Source organism: Labrus bergylta, chromosome 3 (assembly GCF_963930695.1).
Source record: "Labrus bergylta chromosome 3, fLabBer1.1, whole genome shotgun sequence".
Classification (NCBI taxonomy): domain Eukaryota; kingdom Metazoa; phylum Chordata; class Actinopteri; order Labriformes; family Labridae; genus Labrus; species Labrus bergylta.
The window spans coordinates 2022339-2035796 of record NC_089197.1 but is presented as its reverse complement, the minus strand read 5'-3'; the positions used below and the strand labels follow the sequence as shown (position 1 = coordinate 2035796).

Below are 13458 nucleotides of genomic sequence, written 5' to 3'. Positions count from 1 at the left end.
TTACGGTGAGAAGGCAGACTCAGAGGGCAGAACAAACACCTAGCTGTGGGAGTGTCACCCACCTGGGGGAGGGGCTACTGCCCTTTGTGATGTCATGAAGGGAAAACCTCCAAACAGCCTGTTTGAGCACACATTTTCTGAAAAATGGAGCAGGCAGAAGACGGAGAGGATGGACTTTTCTCATCATTGGGGGGTTTGTAGACGGACTAGAGACACATGTTAGAGTTAGAGGAACATGGGGGAGTGGATTTTGCAGAATATGTCACCTTTAACACTCTGCCCAAAGCCATGAGCATATCTCAATTTCTAAGTCTCGCAGTTAGAGGAGATAAGTCGCTCACCTTCATACATTCAGGATGTTTTTTTTTTTGATCATTATGATTTGTGTCGGTGAGAAGTGCTTTGAAATTGAAGTGCAAAAAAAAAATCCATTATTGGACACAGGTCTTTTTACAGAGTCTAACTGTTTTATGTTGTCCCCCTGTAGGGACCAGGACCTGGAGCCTGGAGCTCCATCCATGGGAGCAAAGAGCCTCTGTATCCCCTTCTCCCCCCTGAAGACGCTGCAGCCGGGCCAGATGTGCGTCAGCGGCAAAGAGGCTGCTCAGTACTACACCCTGTTTGGACGCAGCTACTAAAAAGCTGCTCTACTTAAATACCGTACTCAGTAAAGGGCTCTCACACCTTCTCTCATTTTTATCCTTTTCTCTAATCTCATGGGGGGGTCACGTAGGGCAACAGGTATATATGGAGGTGACTGGGATTATGTTTCTGTATTTGTATTAACAAATCGTCTAACAGAAATGTGTTTGTAGCACTGTTCCTCTCCCACACGGCTGCTTCCTCTTTCACTGAACACTCATGATGAATGAACACTCCCTGTGTCTCACTGTGTTTGTGTGAGGAAGGATAACACCCGACAGCAGGCCCATAAAGCATGACATTACCTTTCTGTTTGCAGTCCTTTCAAAATGTTTCACCTAAAATGTAAAATTGACGCTGTTGAATTTAAAAACCACTTCTGAATTACAACCCATCTTAGTTTAAGTTTTTTAACGATTTTGAAATAATGAAAAGTGTGTCCTAAGATCTGGGGGAAGGTTCTCTGTGTCTGCCAGTGGTCTTATCTCCAAACTGTCTCAGGACCTCTGCAGATTCTCGTTGTCATCGCCGCCCTCCTCCTCCTCTCTTCATTTTGAGTGGTTACAGTTTGTGGCTCATTGTTCCCGGCTTCATAAAAGTAATACCGCCGAGCCAGAAGACGACCTATATTGTTACTGTCCAATCAAAACAGCCCTGTGTCCACTTCTCTCCTGTCTCCCTCTTCTTTGTGGATAATAAAGTCATTTCCATGGCAACCTGTGGCGTGTTGTTTTTTGTATCCAGGATGTGTGATCTGTGGCCTGCCGAGTGGCTCGTTTATTATTTATTAAGAGACTAATGGACTACATGAGAGCATGAAGGGAAAAAAACAACACGTGCATCACATCAGTATTTAGAAGTAGTTTATTGAGATGCTACAGCTCGGACCGGTAAATCTGATTTGAATAGCTTATAGGTTTGAATTTACAGCTTCATTTCTAAAGTAAAAAACAGCATGCTACTGTACATCAGGGGTCACAACTACATTTTTACAAAGGCCAGCTATTTGTCTTGACTGACACTGTGGGGGGGGGGGGGACTTTAAAATATGCTGTCACGCCCGATGTGACGAAGTTGGTGTCACCTAATGTGAGTATTTCAGCATTGGGATTTTATGTTTATGTTTATTGTTTAACCACCCAAGTTGAATTATGTTCTGGGGGCCCGATGAGAAGCATTGGGGGGCCGGAGGAGGCCTATAGTCTACCAGTAGATTTTTTTTACCTGAATTTTAAACTTGGATATGATGCATGTAAAAGTCAAACAATTTTGAAACCACAGCAACAACAAATACAAGTCAGACTCCTGATATTTGGTGATTCTATCCTTAAACATGTCTGTGCAGTTTAGTCTGTTCTCTCTCTATTTTACTTGAAGCTGATTTTTGTCTAAATATGATGCATATGGGGTACGTGGCCCTCTCAAGCAGTAAATTCATTAAAAGCCCCAAAATAAACCTTTAAAAAAATATGGTTAAGATCTGAAGTGTTTTTTTTTTTTTTTTTTTTTTTTTATCATTTTGACTTCTTGATGCTTTCAATTATTAAAATTACTTGACACGTGGTGTGGAAAAGTGGAAAAGTAATGAACATTTTAACAAATAAACAAGGTCATTGTTCTGCAAAGTTTATGTGAGCAGGTGAATCAAGAACAAATAGAAACTGTTCACTCTGTGTAGTGACTACAGGCTGAACCATGCATTGGACTGCAAGCCTCCCTGGTTACATAATACTGTGCCTCGTCTGTCCGACAGATAACAACCGGCACTTCCTGTCTCCATTTTTCAAAACAAAATCTGTGTGGAGCTGTTTCTTGCAGTCCATGAAGTGACTTAAAGAGAGAAATTTTGGATGTGGCGTGCAGCGACATGCTGTGAGTTCATCGATGTGTGTGGTAGTCGTTGTCATGCTACAAGGGGGTCAACGGTACCTGCCTCTCCAACGTCACGCCAATCTCTCCCACCACCACGACGCACATGGCATCCAATACCAGTGGTATCATGTACAGTTTACTGCCTTAAATGTTCTTTTGTTTTTATTGACAATGTAAATGCATCAAAGTGACGCTATCAAAGGAATGTAAAATTGAAAATGGACTTGAGCTTGTTAAGTTCTTTTCTAGTATTTCTAGCCGTCAGAATAATTGTGAACAGAAGGAGAGCGATCCCACAGAGAAATGCCATCAACGCAGCATTAGTCTTTTTTCACTGGCACATTTATGATTGATAAAGACGTTGAGTTGTATCTATCGATTACACAGATCTAGATCTACTGTAACGTCTTTCCGCTGGCCCGCTAGTGGCACGCCATCAGCCACGAGGAACAAGTCAATAAACTCACAGCATAGGTCGATGAACTACCCACATGCCGCTGTTCCCATTTTCCTCCCTTCATGCATTACAGGGTCAACCCAAAGACTGCAAATATTAACGGATGAAGTGACGTCACCCAAAGATCACTGAACGGGGAATTGGAAGACCGTCGATGGAGGTCGGCTTTGAACATAATCGTCTTTTAGCGTCATTAAGGAATTAAGCCTTGAAGATATATGTGTTACCAGTATCTTGTGTTATAAAGTAGATTAGTGAAGTTAGAAAGGATAAATCATTTATATTTATTTGTATGTGTTTGTATGCACATCACACATAAGGCCATCCTGGTTGGGCCACCCCAGTTAAAAAAAAGTCTGGACACACTCCTGGTCCAACCTTTAGTGCGTTTAAATTCAATGCGGCTTTTATTGTGAAGGCTCTCACCGGATACAGTTTCTGCATTAAGCTGACACTCCCTGTCAGTCCGCCGAGCTGCAGTCCTGCTTCTCTCCGTCTGTTAGCAAAAAATGAGCGACAAAGGTCTGTCAGACGAGGCGGCGGCGGCTGCTTGTAAAGATGGAGACCCGGTGACTAAGGTGAGGTGATTGTTATTCTTCTTTAAGTTTAAGTTTGAACTCTTTAAACCTGTTAACCCGACAACAGGCCGGTGACTCACACACAGGTTAACCTGCTACACGCAGTGCGCCCATTATCGGACAGAGGGGGCTCTAAATGTACTTTGGTCAAACTTACAACTGACAAATGAAGTTAATCTTTAAAGTGCTCCCAGTGCTTTCTGTGAGTGTTCAGGTGACAGGTACAGTCCAGGTAACACACGTGGTGATGTTTACAATCTGTTGGAGAAGCTGTGGAGGAATGTGTCAAAGCAGAGTGAAGAAAGGGAAAGTGTTTATCTTTACATGTGTTTACTGTCATGACCACAAATCAACCCTGAGCTTATCATTAGTATTAGAAACAAAAAAAAGGTTCTGAAGGACATGACGTCACTTCCGGGGGCGTGGCACACCGCATTCAACAAGCTAGCAGATGACCAGCGATTTTAAGGGGCGTGTCCAGAAAGTAGAGACTTGTGTTTTAATATTATTCACCAGAATCACAAGTCTTACATTAACTCAGGATCAGGATCGAGTGCAGCTCTCACGGTTCAGAGCGCACAGGTTCCTTGTTCACTCAAATATTTGCGAGCCAGCTTGGAGAGTTGCAGGAATCCTCCGCGCCCGTTGTCCCGCCGACGCAGTGGACGGCTGTCTGCAGAGAGACGAGTCTCCATCATGTACGTTTGAATCTGTTGAATCTAACTTTGAGTCAACCTAACGACAGGCTGAGAGCTGGAGCTGAGGCGGGTTTTAAACCTCCTGACAAACCGTTACACCGCGCCCACCTGTCAATCAGGTCAGCTACACGCCTTATTGTGAATAACTCTTATCCTTCATCAAATCAAAACTGATGAGTCATCAAAACATTCACCCCCCGTACAGTGTGTGTCCATCCAGACATGAGCTAATCACACCTATTTGGTTTTTTGAACCAGGCTGTAAACATGTTCATCTCTGCTGTAAAAACAGGCTTTTTAGAATGGGTGTGTATGTGACTTCCTGTGCTTCTGCAGCCAGCCTCTAGTGGACACTCCAGGAACTGCAGTTTTTTGCACTTCGGCTTTGGCCTCATTTTTCAGAACTTAAGAATGCTGCTTGAAAATAAACAAAGTGCCCTGAAGGGATCGTCCACGTGAACGTCTCCACAAGTCAAACTCTACTCGTGTTTGTTGTAATGTGAGGAGGAGGGAGGGGGTGAAAGTCTGCAAAAAAAACATGGGTAAAAATATTTTTAAAAAAATGATTTGTAGTGTATCTCCTTCACCCGCCTGCACACCCTACTTAAACACTGCTTTCTTAGCGTCTTTAAACGAGGTCGCCACAGATCCTTTAAAGGTCTTAAAAAGTCATTAATTAGATTCTAAAAAATTCAAGGTCATAAAATGTCCTCAAACGTCTCATAATCGCGTCAAAGAAGTCTTAAATTTGAGATGACTGAGACTTGTTTGATGACTTTACCAAATGTACGTCGTCTTGCTGGCTTTCATGATTTTTTTATTATTACATTTTGTGTTGTTGGTTCATGTGATGACATCCTGACAGCGTACGTAAACATTCACAAACTGTGAAGAGAAGAGGAAATACTTTCAAGATATTCAAAATACATTTTTAATTTGGGACAATGGGAATCAGAGATGTTTAGTCCCACATAAATCTAAAAGTATGAAGCTATGCGATCTACAAATGTTATTAAGTTTTCTTTGATCGGGTCTTAAAAAGTCTTAAATGTGACGTTAAGGCTGCAGCCCCCCTGATGCACTCACGATGGTTTCATCTTATGAAGTGGTGTATTTAGTTTTAAATGTTCAGATCACAATGAGGTCTGGATGAATGCAGTATGCAGCAACATCATGTGAAAACTCGACTCTGTTAAAGAAAGGGAACAGGAAGGGGACATCGGGCTCGCTGCAGAGATAACACTCTGCTGTGAAACACACACACAGTGAAAGTTTCGTGGTCATAGACTCGAAAAAATATCAGAATGAGAGTCAAAACCAGACGCCGGAATCAGTCAGACGAGGGACTGTTTCTTCTCTCATCAGTTTTTACAGAAGTCAATAAATACATGCCCTACCTCCGACCCTCCTACAGGACTCTTTAAAACATCTGCAATCTGCTTTTTATAAGTCTACAGGGATTATAAACCAACACTGATAAACTAAACATGTGGAAATGTTTTTTTCACAACTGAGTGCCAGAACTCAAATTCTCTCCAGCTTCAGACTTCAGACGAATCAGAAAGAGAAGATCGTCTGAGCTGCAGACTAAAAGCTTGTCCAGGTTTCTCTGAAAATGAAAAATGTATGAATACATCACTTCAAGGTTTAACAGATCATCATCCAAGATGTGTAGAGAGTGAGATGATAAAGGTATCTTACTCTCTGATCATTAAGGAAACATGCTATGTTGAAGTGCTGGCTTCTCTGACAACAATGCAGCAGCCAGTATGTCCTCCTTCTAACTTTAGATTCTGCTCCTGAATGCTCTGGATTTGTTTGGACCAGAGAAGGTAGGCGCTTTTAAGACCCCCCCACACGGCCGTTTTGGACGCCCCTCTGTTTGTCAGATATGAGAGCAGTTATCAGGTCAACAGGTGTTGCAGCGATGGAAGCGGTCAAGAGAAGTGGTTCAGATAGAAGTGATTGTACCCGACCTAAAAAGCCTCTGCATGTTTCTAATAAGCTCCACGAGCAGAAACGTGCTCAAACTAGGATCAGGAACAGCTCTCTTATAAATAAAGTTTTTGATCAGTGGATATATTTGTCTGTTTCTGTGTTGTAGGATTTCATGATGCAGCAGACGATGCTGCGGGTTAAAGATCCGGTCAAATCATTGGACTTCTACACCAGAATCCTCGGCATGACGTGAGTATAAGTGTGCTTTAGGACGTGCGTGTGTAGACTGTTTCATATTCGTGAACTTGACTCTTTGACTAAGGTGGATCTTTCCTTCTGGTTTGTTACATTTTTTCAGGCTCCTTCAAAAGTTTGACTTCCCCTCCATGCGTTTCTCTCTCTTCTTTTTGGGATACGAGGACAAGAAGGAGATTCCTACAGACGTGAAGGAAAAGACAGCGTGGACCTTTTCTAGAAGAGCCACGATCGAGCTGACGCAGTAATTATCTTAATGCACAATCGATCTGTTTGTTCACACATGCAGCTCACCCTGAACACATCAGAATATTTGTAAACGGTATGCTAACAGTCGGGTTAGTGTGCCACATAAACTGTTTGAGTAAACATGTATATCACGTGTCTCCTGAATGAGCTGTGAATCTTGATCTGTCTGAAGGAGGTGACTTCCTGTTTCTTCTTCTTCTTCTTCTTTAATCTTTGTCCTCCTTCTTGTTTTTCAGTAACTGGGGCTCTGAGGCGGATGAGAGTCAGTCCTATCACAACGGAAACTCAGATCCTCGTGGTTTTGGTGAGTTTGTTTCCCTGTTGTCCAATCAGAACAGTTCTTCTGACTCAGTGGAGAGCAAAGAGCACAGAGCTGTCTACAGAGTTTTTTTCCTTCTTTAATCAGCTTTCTTTGTGTCTTTTGGAGGAAGTATTAAAACTAATAAAGTGAGATGCTCAGAGTGGAGAACTTCCTGTCAGACACCTGGGCACGAGTGTGTGTTCAGACTTCTGCTCATTTACATATTGTTTGAACATTTGTTTGTACCTAAGACATGTAAGAAACCTGAGGACATGTGATTATTAGAGAATGATTATGATACTGATGTTTGTTTGATGACTTCTTTTAGTGTCAGACTCCAACGATGCAACATTTCCTCTCAAGTTTAACAAGTCAGAGTTTGTTCAACAGCTGACGTCATCCGCCCAATAAAAAAACCTCTTCTCTGAATCAGTAGTGAGGTTTCATAGACGACAGCCTTAAATCAGCATAACAAATAAACATGGGCTCCTGATATCAGTTGATTCCACATTATTTGTGATGTGCCGATGTCTGTCAACATGGCCTATAGTATCATTAGTATTCTGAGAGTTGGTGAGAGTTGGTCTGTTTAAGGTGCCTCTGTGGTGGGTATCTGAAAGTCTGAGCCAGCCTCTCACCTGTGACTCGACACTGACTGAGAAAACTGTGAGCCTAAATCCTCAGGAAGACGTTCTGAGGCGGATTGTTAAAACAGAAGCTGAGAGGAGAGCAGCAGGTGAACCTGTGTCCGGCGGGACACTCAGACTCTGTGGTCAGCCACTTAAATGTCTTCATGTCTAAATAAACCTACCTTGACTATACAGATGTTGAACTGATGCATCAGTGCATCCCTAATTATTCTAATATGATACTTTTTGTCATTTGGTGACAGAGTTGAAAATGGTTTGTTGGACGGCATCAAACCAAAACTATTTTAATGATTGTCCCTGAATTGGATCGTCTTCTTAAAGAAAGACAAACAGGTGTCTGCTCACTCCAAACAGACTCTGGATGTGTGTATCTGTTCTGTGGACTCACAGTGATCACACTCTTTCTCTCCCCTCACGTTCCACAGGTCACATCGGGATCGCAGTTCCTGACGTCTACGAAGCGTGCAAACTGTTCGAAGAACAAGGAGTGACGTTCGTGAAGAAGCCCGACGATGGTGAGACATCGGGGTCATCGAGGGGTTAAACTAATACAGCTGGAAAACCTGTGCAGTATATTTTAGATTGATTGATTGGTTGATCTCTTTATGTCGAAGTTTTGAATTTCAAAAATAGATAAAAATTATAATGAATAAATCTAAAATGTTGAAAGAAATGATGTAAAAATGTCCGATCAGAAAAGTGAAACTGAATCACAAGTTGATCAAACCTTCAATTTTCACACATTTCCTCATAAACAACCGTCTCAAGGCAGCACGCTGATGGAGCCGCCCACCTGGAGGGCGAGAAATGTTTCCCCCCGCCGCACGCTACGGAGACATTATCAGTCTCATCTACCAGTTTTATTTTGTATTTTTAAACTAAAGTCAGTTGTGGTCGAGGAGACGAGCCCGGGTTCTTCTTCTTCTTCTTCTACAGAATTTAATGTTTGAAAGAAATCCCGGAGAGGAGGAGGTCGTGGGTTAACGCTGTTAGACGCTCCGCTGTCCCTCTGAGGGAACAAAAGAACAGACTTCTCCTCATCCTGACATCAAGGATTGTTTAAACTTTAATCTAAAGTTTACTGCCTTTAAAGGACATCACTGCCCCAGAACACTGACTGACAAAGACACTTCTCCTCATACTATTGTTAGATAACAAAAAGATGTTCGTGATTAGCACACTCGATGCTTAAATGATGATGAATGTCTTGCCCTTCGCGTACCAAACATCAGCATTATTAACCCAGACACATCAAAAATACAGAAATCTAGGACAGGATGATACTTTATTGATCCCCTGTGGGGAAATTCGGGCGTTGCAGCAGCGAGACAGAGAAAGAAGTAATACAAAATACAAAATACAAAATACACAGGCTAGATAAGAGATATACAAAAGAATATAAATAGTTGAGCAATATGTGTAGTGGATGGCAAGTTAAAGTGACCAGTGATGATATAAAGTGACTTCTGTGATCCAGAAGTTTAAAGCAGTGAAAGAGCAGTATGATATGACGATCTAAACAATAACAGTGCAGTTATACAAAATAAAATATAATATAATATAATATAATATAGTGCAAATCTGTCAGAATGTTTGTAGACTTTCATCCTGGCGGTGATCTCAGGGAAACATTTCTCCTCTAAATATGAGCAAGCATCACTGAGAGGACATTCTGTTGAGGACTTTGTTGTTTTTACAGATTTAAATGTCGTTCTTGTGTTTGCTTTGAGAGGTGCTCAAAACTTCCTCTAAACATGTCAGTGTTTGTGAGGATGTCAGGTGATGTCAACATGTCGTTTTGTAGAGATGGTAAATGAAAAGCTCGTGCTGCAGCGCCACATAACGGTGGACGCTACTTACTTAGGCGATTTTCACTAAAGGAACGATCCTTTAGATCGCCCCCAGACCTCCAGAGTGAGTCATGTGACTAAACGCTCTGAAGGCCACGTTGGTGGTGAATAAAATCTACTGCTGCTCTCTGATTGGTTGATTTATTCTACTCATTTCATTACATTCACACTCTTTGTTTCCCTCTCAGGTAAAATGAAAGGCTTGGCTTTCATCCAAGACCCTGACGGTTACTGGATCGAGATCCTGAGTCCCAACAACATGGTGTCCATAACCTCCTAAAGACTGTGACGACGCCGGCTGCTCTCGCTGCGTTGGCTTGGCTGGAAGAGCAGAACGCCGATTTGTTTAGCGAAACACATTTAGCAACGAGAACGTGAGAGATCAGTGGAAACGGAGCGCGATCTCTCGTGTGCAAAGGCACGGCCTGGACTTCTTATTGGACAAATAAGTTAAAAAAAAAAAAGATTAGATACCTGAATTGTTGCTATGGATACGACTTCCTTTTTGTAGCTGCTGAGTTTGTCATCATTTTCAGTTTATGTATAAAAAAAAGAGACGCTGAAATAAAGTGATATGACTTTATAAAGGTGACGGTCCCTGTTCATATGACTGAGTTTGTCTTTTGTTTCAGTTTTATGGGACGATGTAAAAAAAAAAAAATGTATTGACCCTTTCTATCCTCGCTAATGATCTGTATTTGTAAGAAACACAATATGGCTAAATTTAAATCTCAAAAACAAAGATGTGCAAAGTCACAATTTTGAAAACTGCATGCAAACGCTTTCTAACTCGCAAAAGTAAATGTATTGGTAATTAAGTCCAGTTCAAGTTAAGACTGCACAAGTTTCTGTTTGGACATTTTTATGAAAATAGCGAACTATGCAAAGAATTTTACAATTAAAAGTAGACTGTTGAGAACTTTTTAGAACAGTTGATTTTAACTTGAGTCTCACCTCTGATTAGGCGAACAGCCAATCGTAGGTAGTCATTCGATGTTTTCTGGGGCCGTCCAGCGTTTTTCAAACGTGATGGACTTCATCCAAACCACGGGCTCTCAGATGCTCGCCCAAAATATAGTACAGTGTATCTCTCCATGACCTCTTACCCCTTCTACCACTTTTGATTTTATTAAAACCATCATCTCCACCCGTCACTTCTTAAATAGAACTACAAAGGGTCCAAACTTCAATAATCTGGTAAAAGTTCCCATAAATATAAATTCTATGTCCGCAAATAAATGTCCAGAAATTAAAATGGCTCTTTCTAAATGTAAGGGCATTATCAAACAAATCATTTATTATTAACGACCTCATTAGTGATCAAAACCTGGATTGTATTTTCCTGACTGAAACCTGGCTGGGCACAGATGCACCTGCCACACTCCTAGAGGCTTGTCCACCCAGCTACACCTTTTCTTTTTCCTGCAGAGAGGGAAAGAGAGGTGGTGGAACAGCTGCTATCTATAAAGTAGGGACATAGATTTTGAAGAATTTTGTTCCTTTGAATACAATGCAACACTTTTAAAATGTAAGCCACATATTCTGGCAGTGACAGTATACAGAGTCCTCAACTTAGTTTTCTCCCCTTTCTTAACAGAGTTCTCTGATCTTTTATCTGTCGTTCACACAAGTTATGATGCTTGTATTTTAATCGGTGACTTTAATGTACATGTTGACAGTCTGGCAGATACCAGAGCCAAAGAGTTCTTAGAATTATTAGAATGTATGGGTTTTAAACAACATGTCAATACACCGACTCACCAACATGGACACACCCTCGATCTGATTATATCATATGGCCTAAACATTAATATTTCATCCATCACTGACCTAGCTCTGTCTGACCATCATTGTGTGTTTTTTAACAGTTTTGATCACTCTCCTCCAGGTGCAATAGAACGTACAGTTAACAAACGGCACATTACCCCAGAAGTAGCCACAACTCTTACATCACATCTTACAGCTTACATAGATACCACCTTACCATCATCCTGTGAACAACTTGTTACCGATTTTAATTATAAACTGAGGACAGTGTTTGATGCCTGCGCTCCAATCACAACAAAGACAGTAAATACAAAAAAGGCTGTTCCATGGAAAAACAATGCGACCAATGCACTTAAGAGAGACTGCAGAATTGCTGAACGCAGATGGCGAAAAACAAAAATAGAAATTGATAAAAATATATTCATAGAAGCAATAAAAGACTACAACAAAGCCATCCGAAAATCAAGGCAAGAATATTTCTCAAACCTGATAAACAGCAACATTCACAACCCCAGACATCTTTTCAGAACAATAGATTCTCTGTTACACCCCACAACCAATAACAGTTCTGTGCTCTCAGGATCTAAATGTGAGGTTTTTGCTGGCTACTTCAGGGATAAAATAGTTGACATTAGGTCTGGTATCTGTCATCAAAGCAAACACACCGCACTTTTTCCAGTATCATGTACAATCGGTGATGTCAAGTTGGAAAGTTTTGCCCTGGTTGATGCTGCAACACTCAGGACAGTGGTAACAGAAATGAAGCATCCACGTGTTCCCTTGACCCAATTCCAACATCCCTTTTTAAAACCATTTTTAATTCAGTATCAGAAGATGTCCTCGACATAGTAAATCGCTCCTTACAGCTAGGTGTTGTCCCTACCGATTTTTAAGACTGCCTTAATTAAACCTCTTTTAAAAAAAGGGAACCTGGATATTTTAACACCTAGTAATTTTAGACCCATCTCAAACCTGACATTTTTAAGCAACATTTTAGAGAAGTTAGTTTTTAATCAGTTGAGTGCCTTTTTAACCTCAAACACTACATTAGAAATGTTTCAATCTGGCTTTAGGGCACGCCACAGCACTGAGACGGCCCTGCTAAAAGTAGTTAATGATATCAGAAAAAACCTCGACAACAACAAGCCTTCAGTTCTGGTACTACTCGACCTCAGTGTTGCTTTTGATACTGTTGACCACCAGATTCTTTTAGATAGACTAAGTGAGCATGTAGGCCTTTCTGGAAATGTTTTTAACTGGTTCACCTCGTATTTGTGTGACAGAAAATGTTTTGTATCGATAGAAGACTGCACCTCCAAACAATACGAGGTCTCCAGTGGGGTACCACAAGGATCAATTTTAGGACCACTACTTTTTAATTTGTACATGTTACCCCAGGGTGGTGTCATCAGGAGGCACGGAATCTCTTTCCACAGCTATGCTGATGACACTCAGCTCTATGTGGCCGTGTCTCCTGATGACACCAGACAAATTGACTCACTTTTTAATTGTATTTGTCTAATTGTATTAGATATAAAAGTCTGAATGTCACAGAATTTTGTGCAGCTCAACCAGGACAAAACAAAGGTTTTAATCATCTGTTCAAAGGCTCAGAGAGAGAAACTGGCCCCCAAACTAAAAAAAATAGGACTCAACCCAAGTCAAGAAGCACGGAATCTTGGGGTGATCTTTAACTCAGATTTTAATTTTAAGGCCCACGTAAAGGGTGTCACAAAAACAGCATTTTACCACCTGAAAAACATCACCAAAGTGAGGCCATTTCTCTCTCTGAGCCAAACAGAGAGACTAATGCACGCTTTTATTACTAGCAGGCTGGACCATTGTAATGCTCTCCTTTCTGGTCTTCAAAAAAACACAACAAATCGGCTTCAGCTACTACAAACTCTGCCGCACGAGTACTGACAAAGACCTGAAGGAGAGCACACATCACACCTGTTTTAAAATCTTTACACTGGCTGCCTGTTAGTTTTCATGTTGATTTTAAAATTATTTTATTAGTTTATAAAGCATTACATGGCCTTGCACCAGACTACCTATCAGATATGATTTTAGCTTATGAACCAGTACGGCCCCTCAGATCCTCCAGTTCCTCTCTCTTAGTTGTTCCACAGAGCAGAACAAAAACCTTTGGCGATTCTGCTTTCAGCTGTTACGCTCCGAGACTGTGGAACGACCTTCCT

General features: G+C 41.3%; 2 protein-coding genes across 2 annotated transcripts in view; both read left to right on the top strand.

The window, feature by feature from the left end:
- eprs1 (glutamyl-prolyl-tRNA synthetase 1) overlaps positions 1 to 1358 on the top strand; it is a 29351-nt gene extending 27993 nt beyond the window's left edge. The window contains 1 exon segment of the mRNA XM_065952448.1: positions 488 to 1358. Coding sequence (XP_065808520.1) covers positions 488 to 638 — 151 coding nt within the window. The 3' untranslated portion in view covers positions 639 to 1358.
- A 2045-nt stretch (positions 1359 to 3403) lies between these two features.
- glo1 (glyoxalase 1) lies at positions 3404 to 10093 on the top strand. The gene is made up of 6 exons (XM_020655979.3): positions 3404 to 3549; positions 6352 to 6434; positions 6544 to 6684; positions 6926 to 6993; positions 8066 to 8155; positions 9679 to 10093. The coding sequence occupies exons 1-6, from the start codon at positions 3481 to 3483 to the stop codon at positions 9768 to 9770; spliced, it is 543 nt and encodes a 180-aa protein (XP_020511635.1). The 5' UTR covers positions 3404 to 3480; the 3' UTR covers positions 9771 to 10093.
- The last annotated feature ends 3365 nt before the right edge of the window (positions 10094 to 13458 follow it).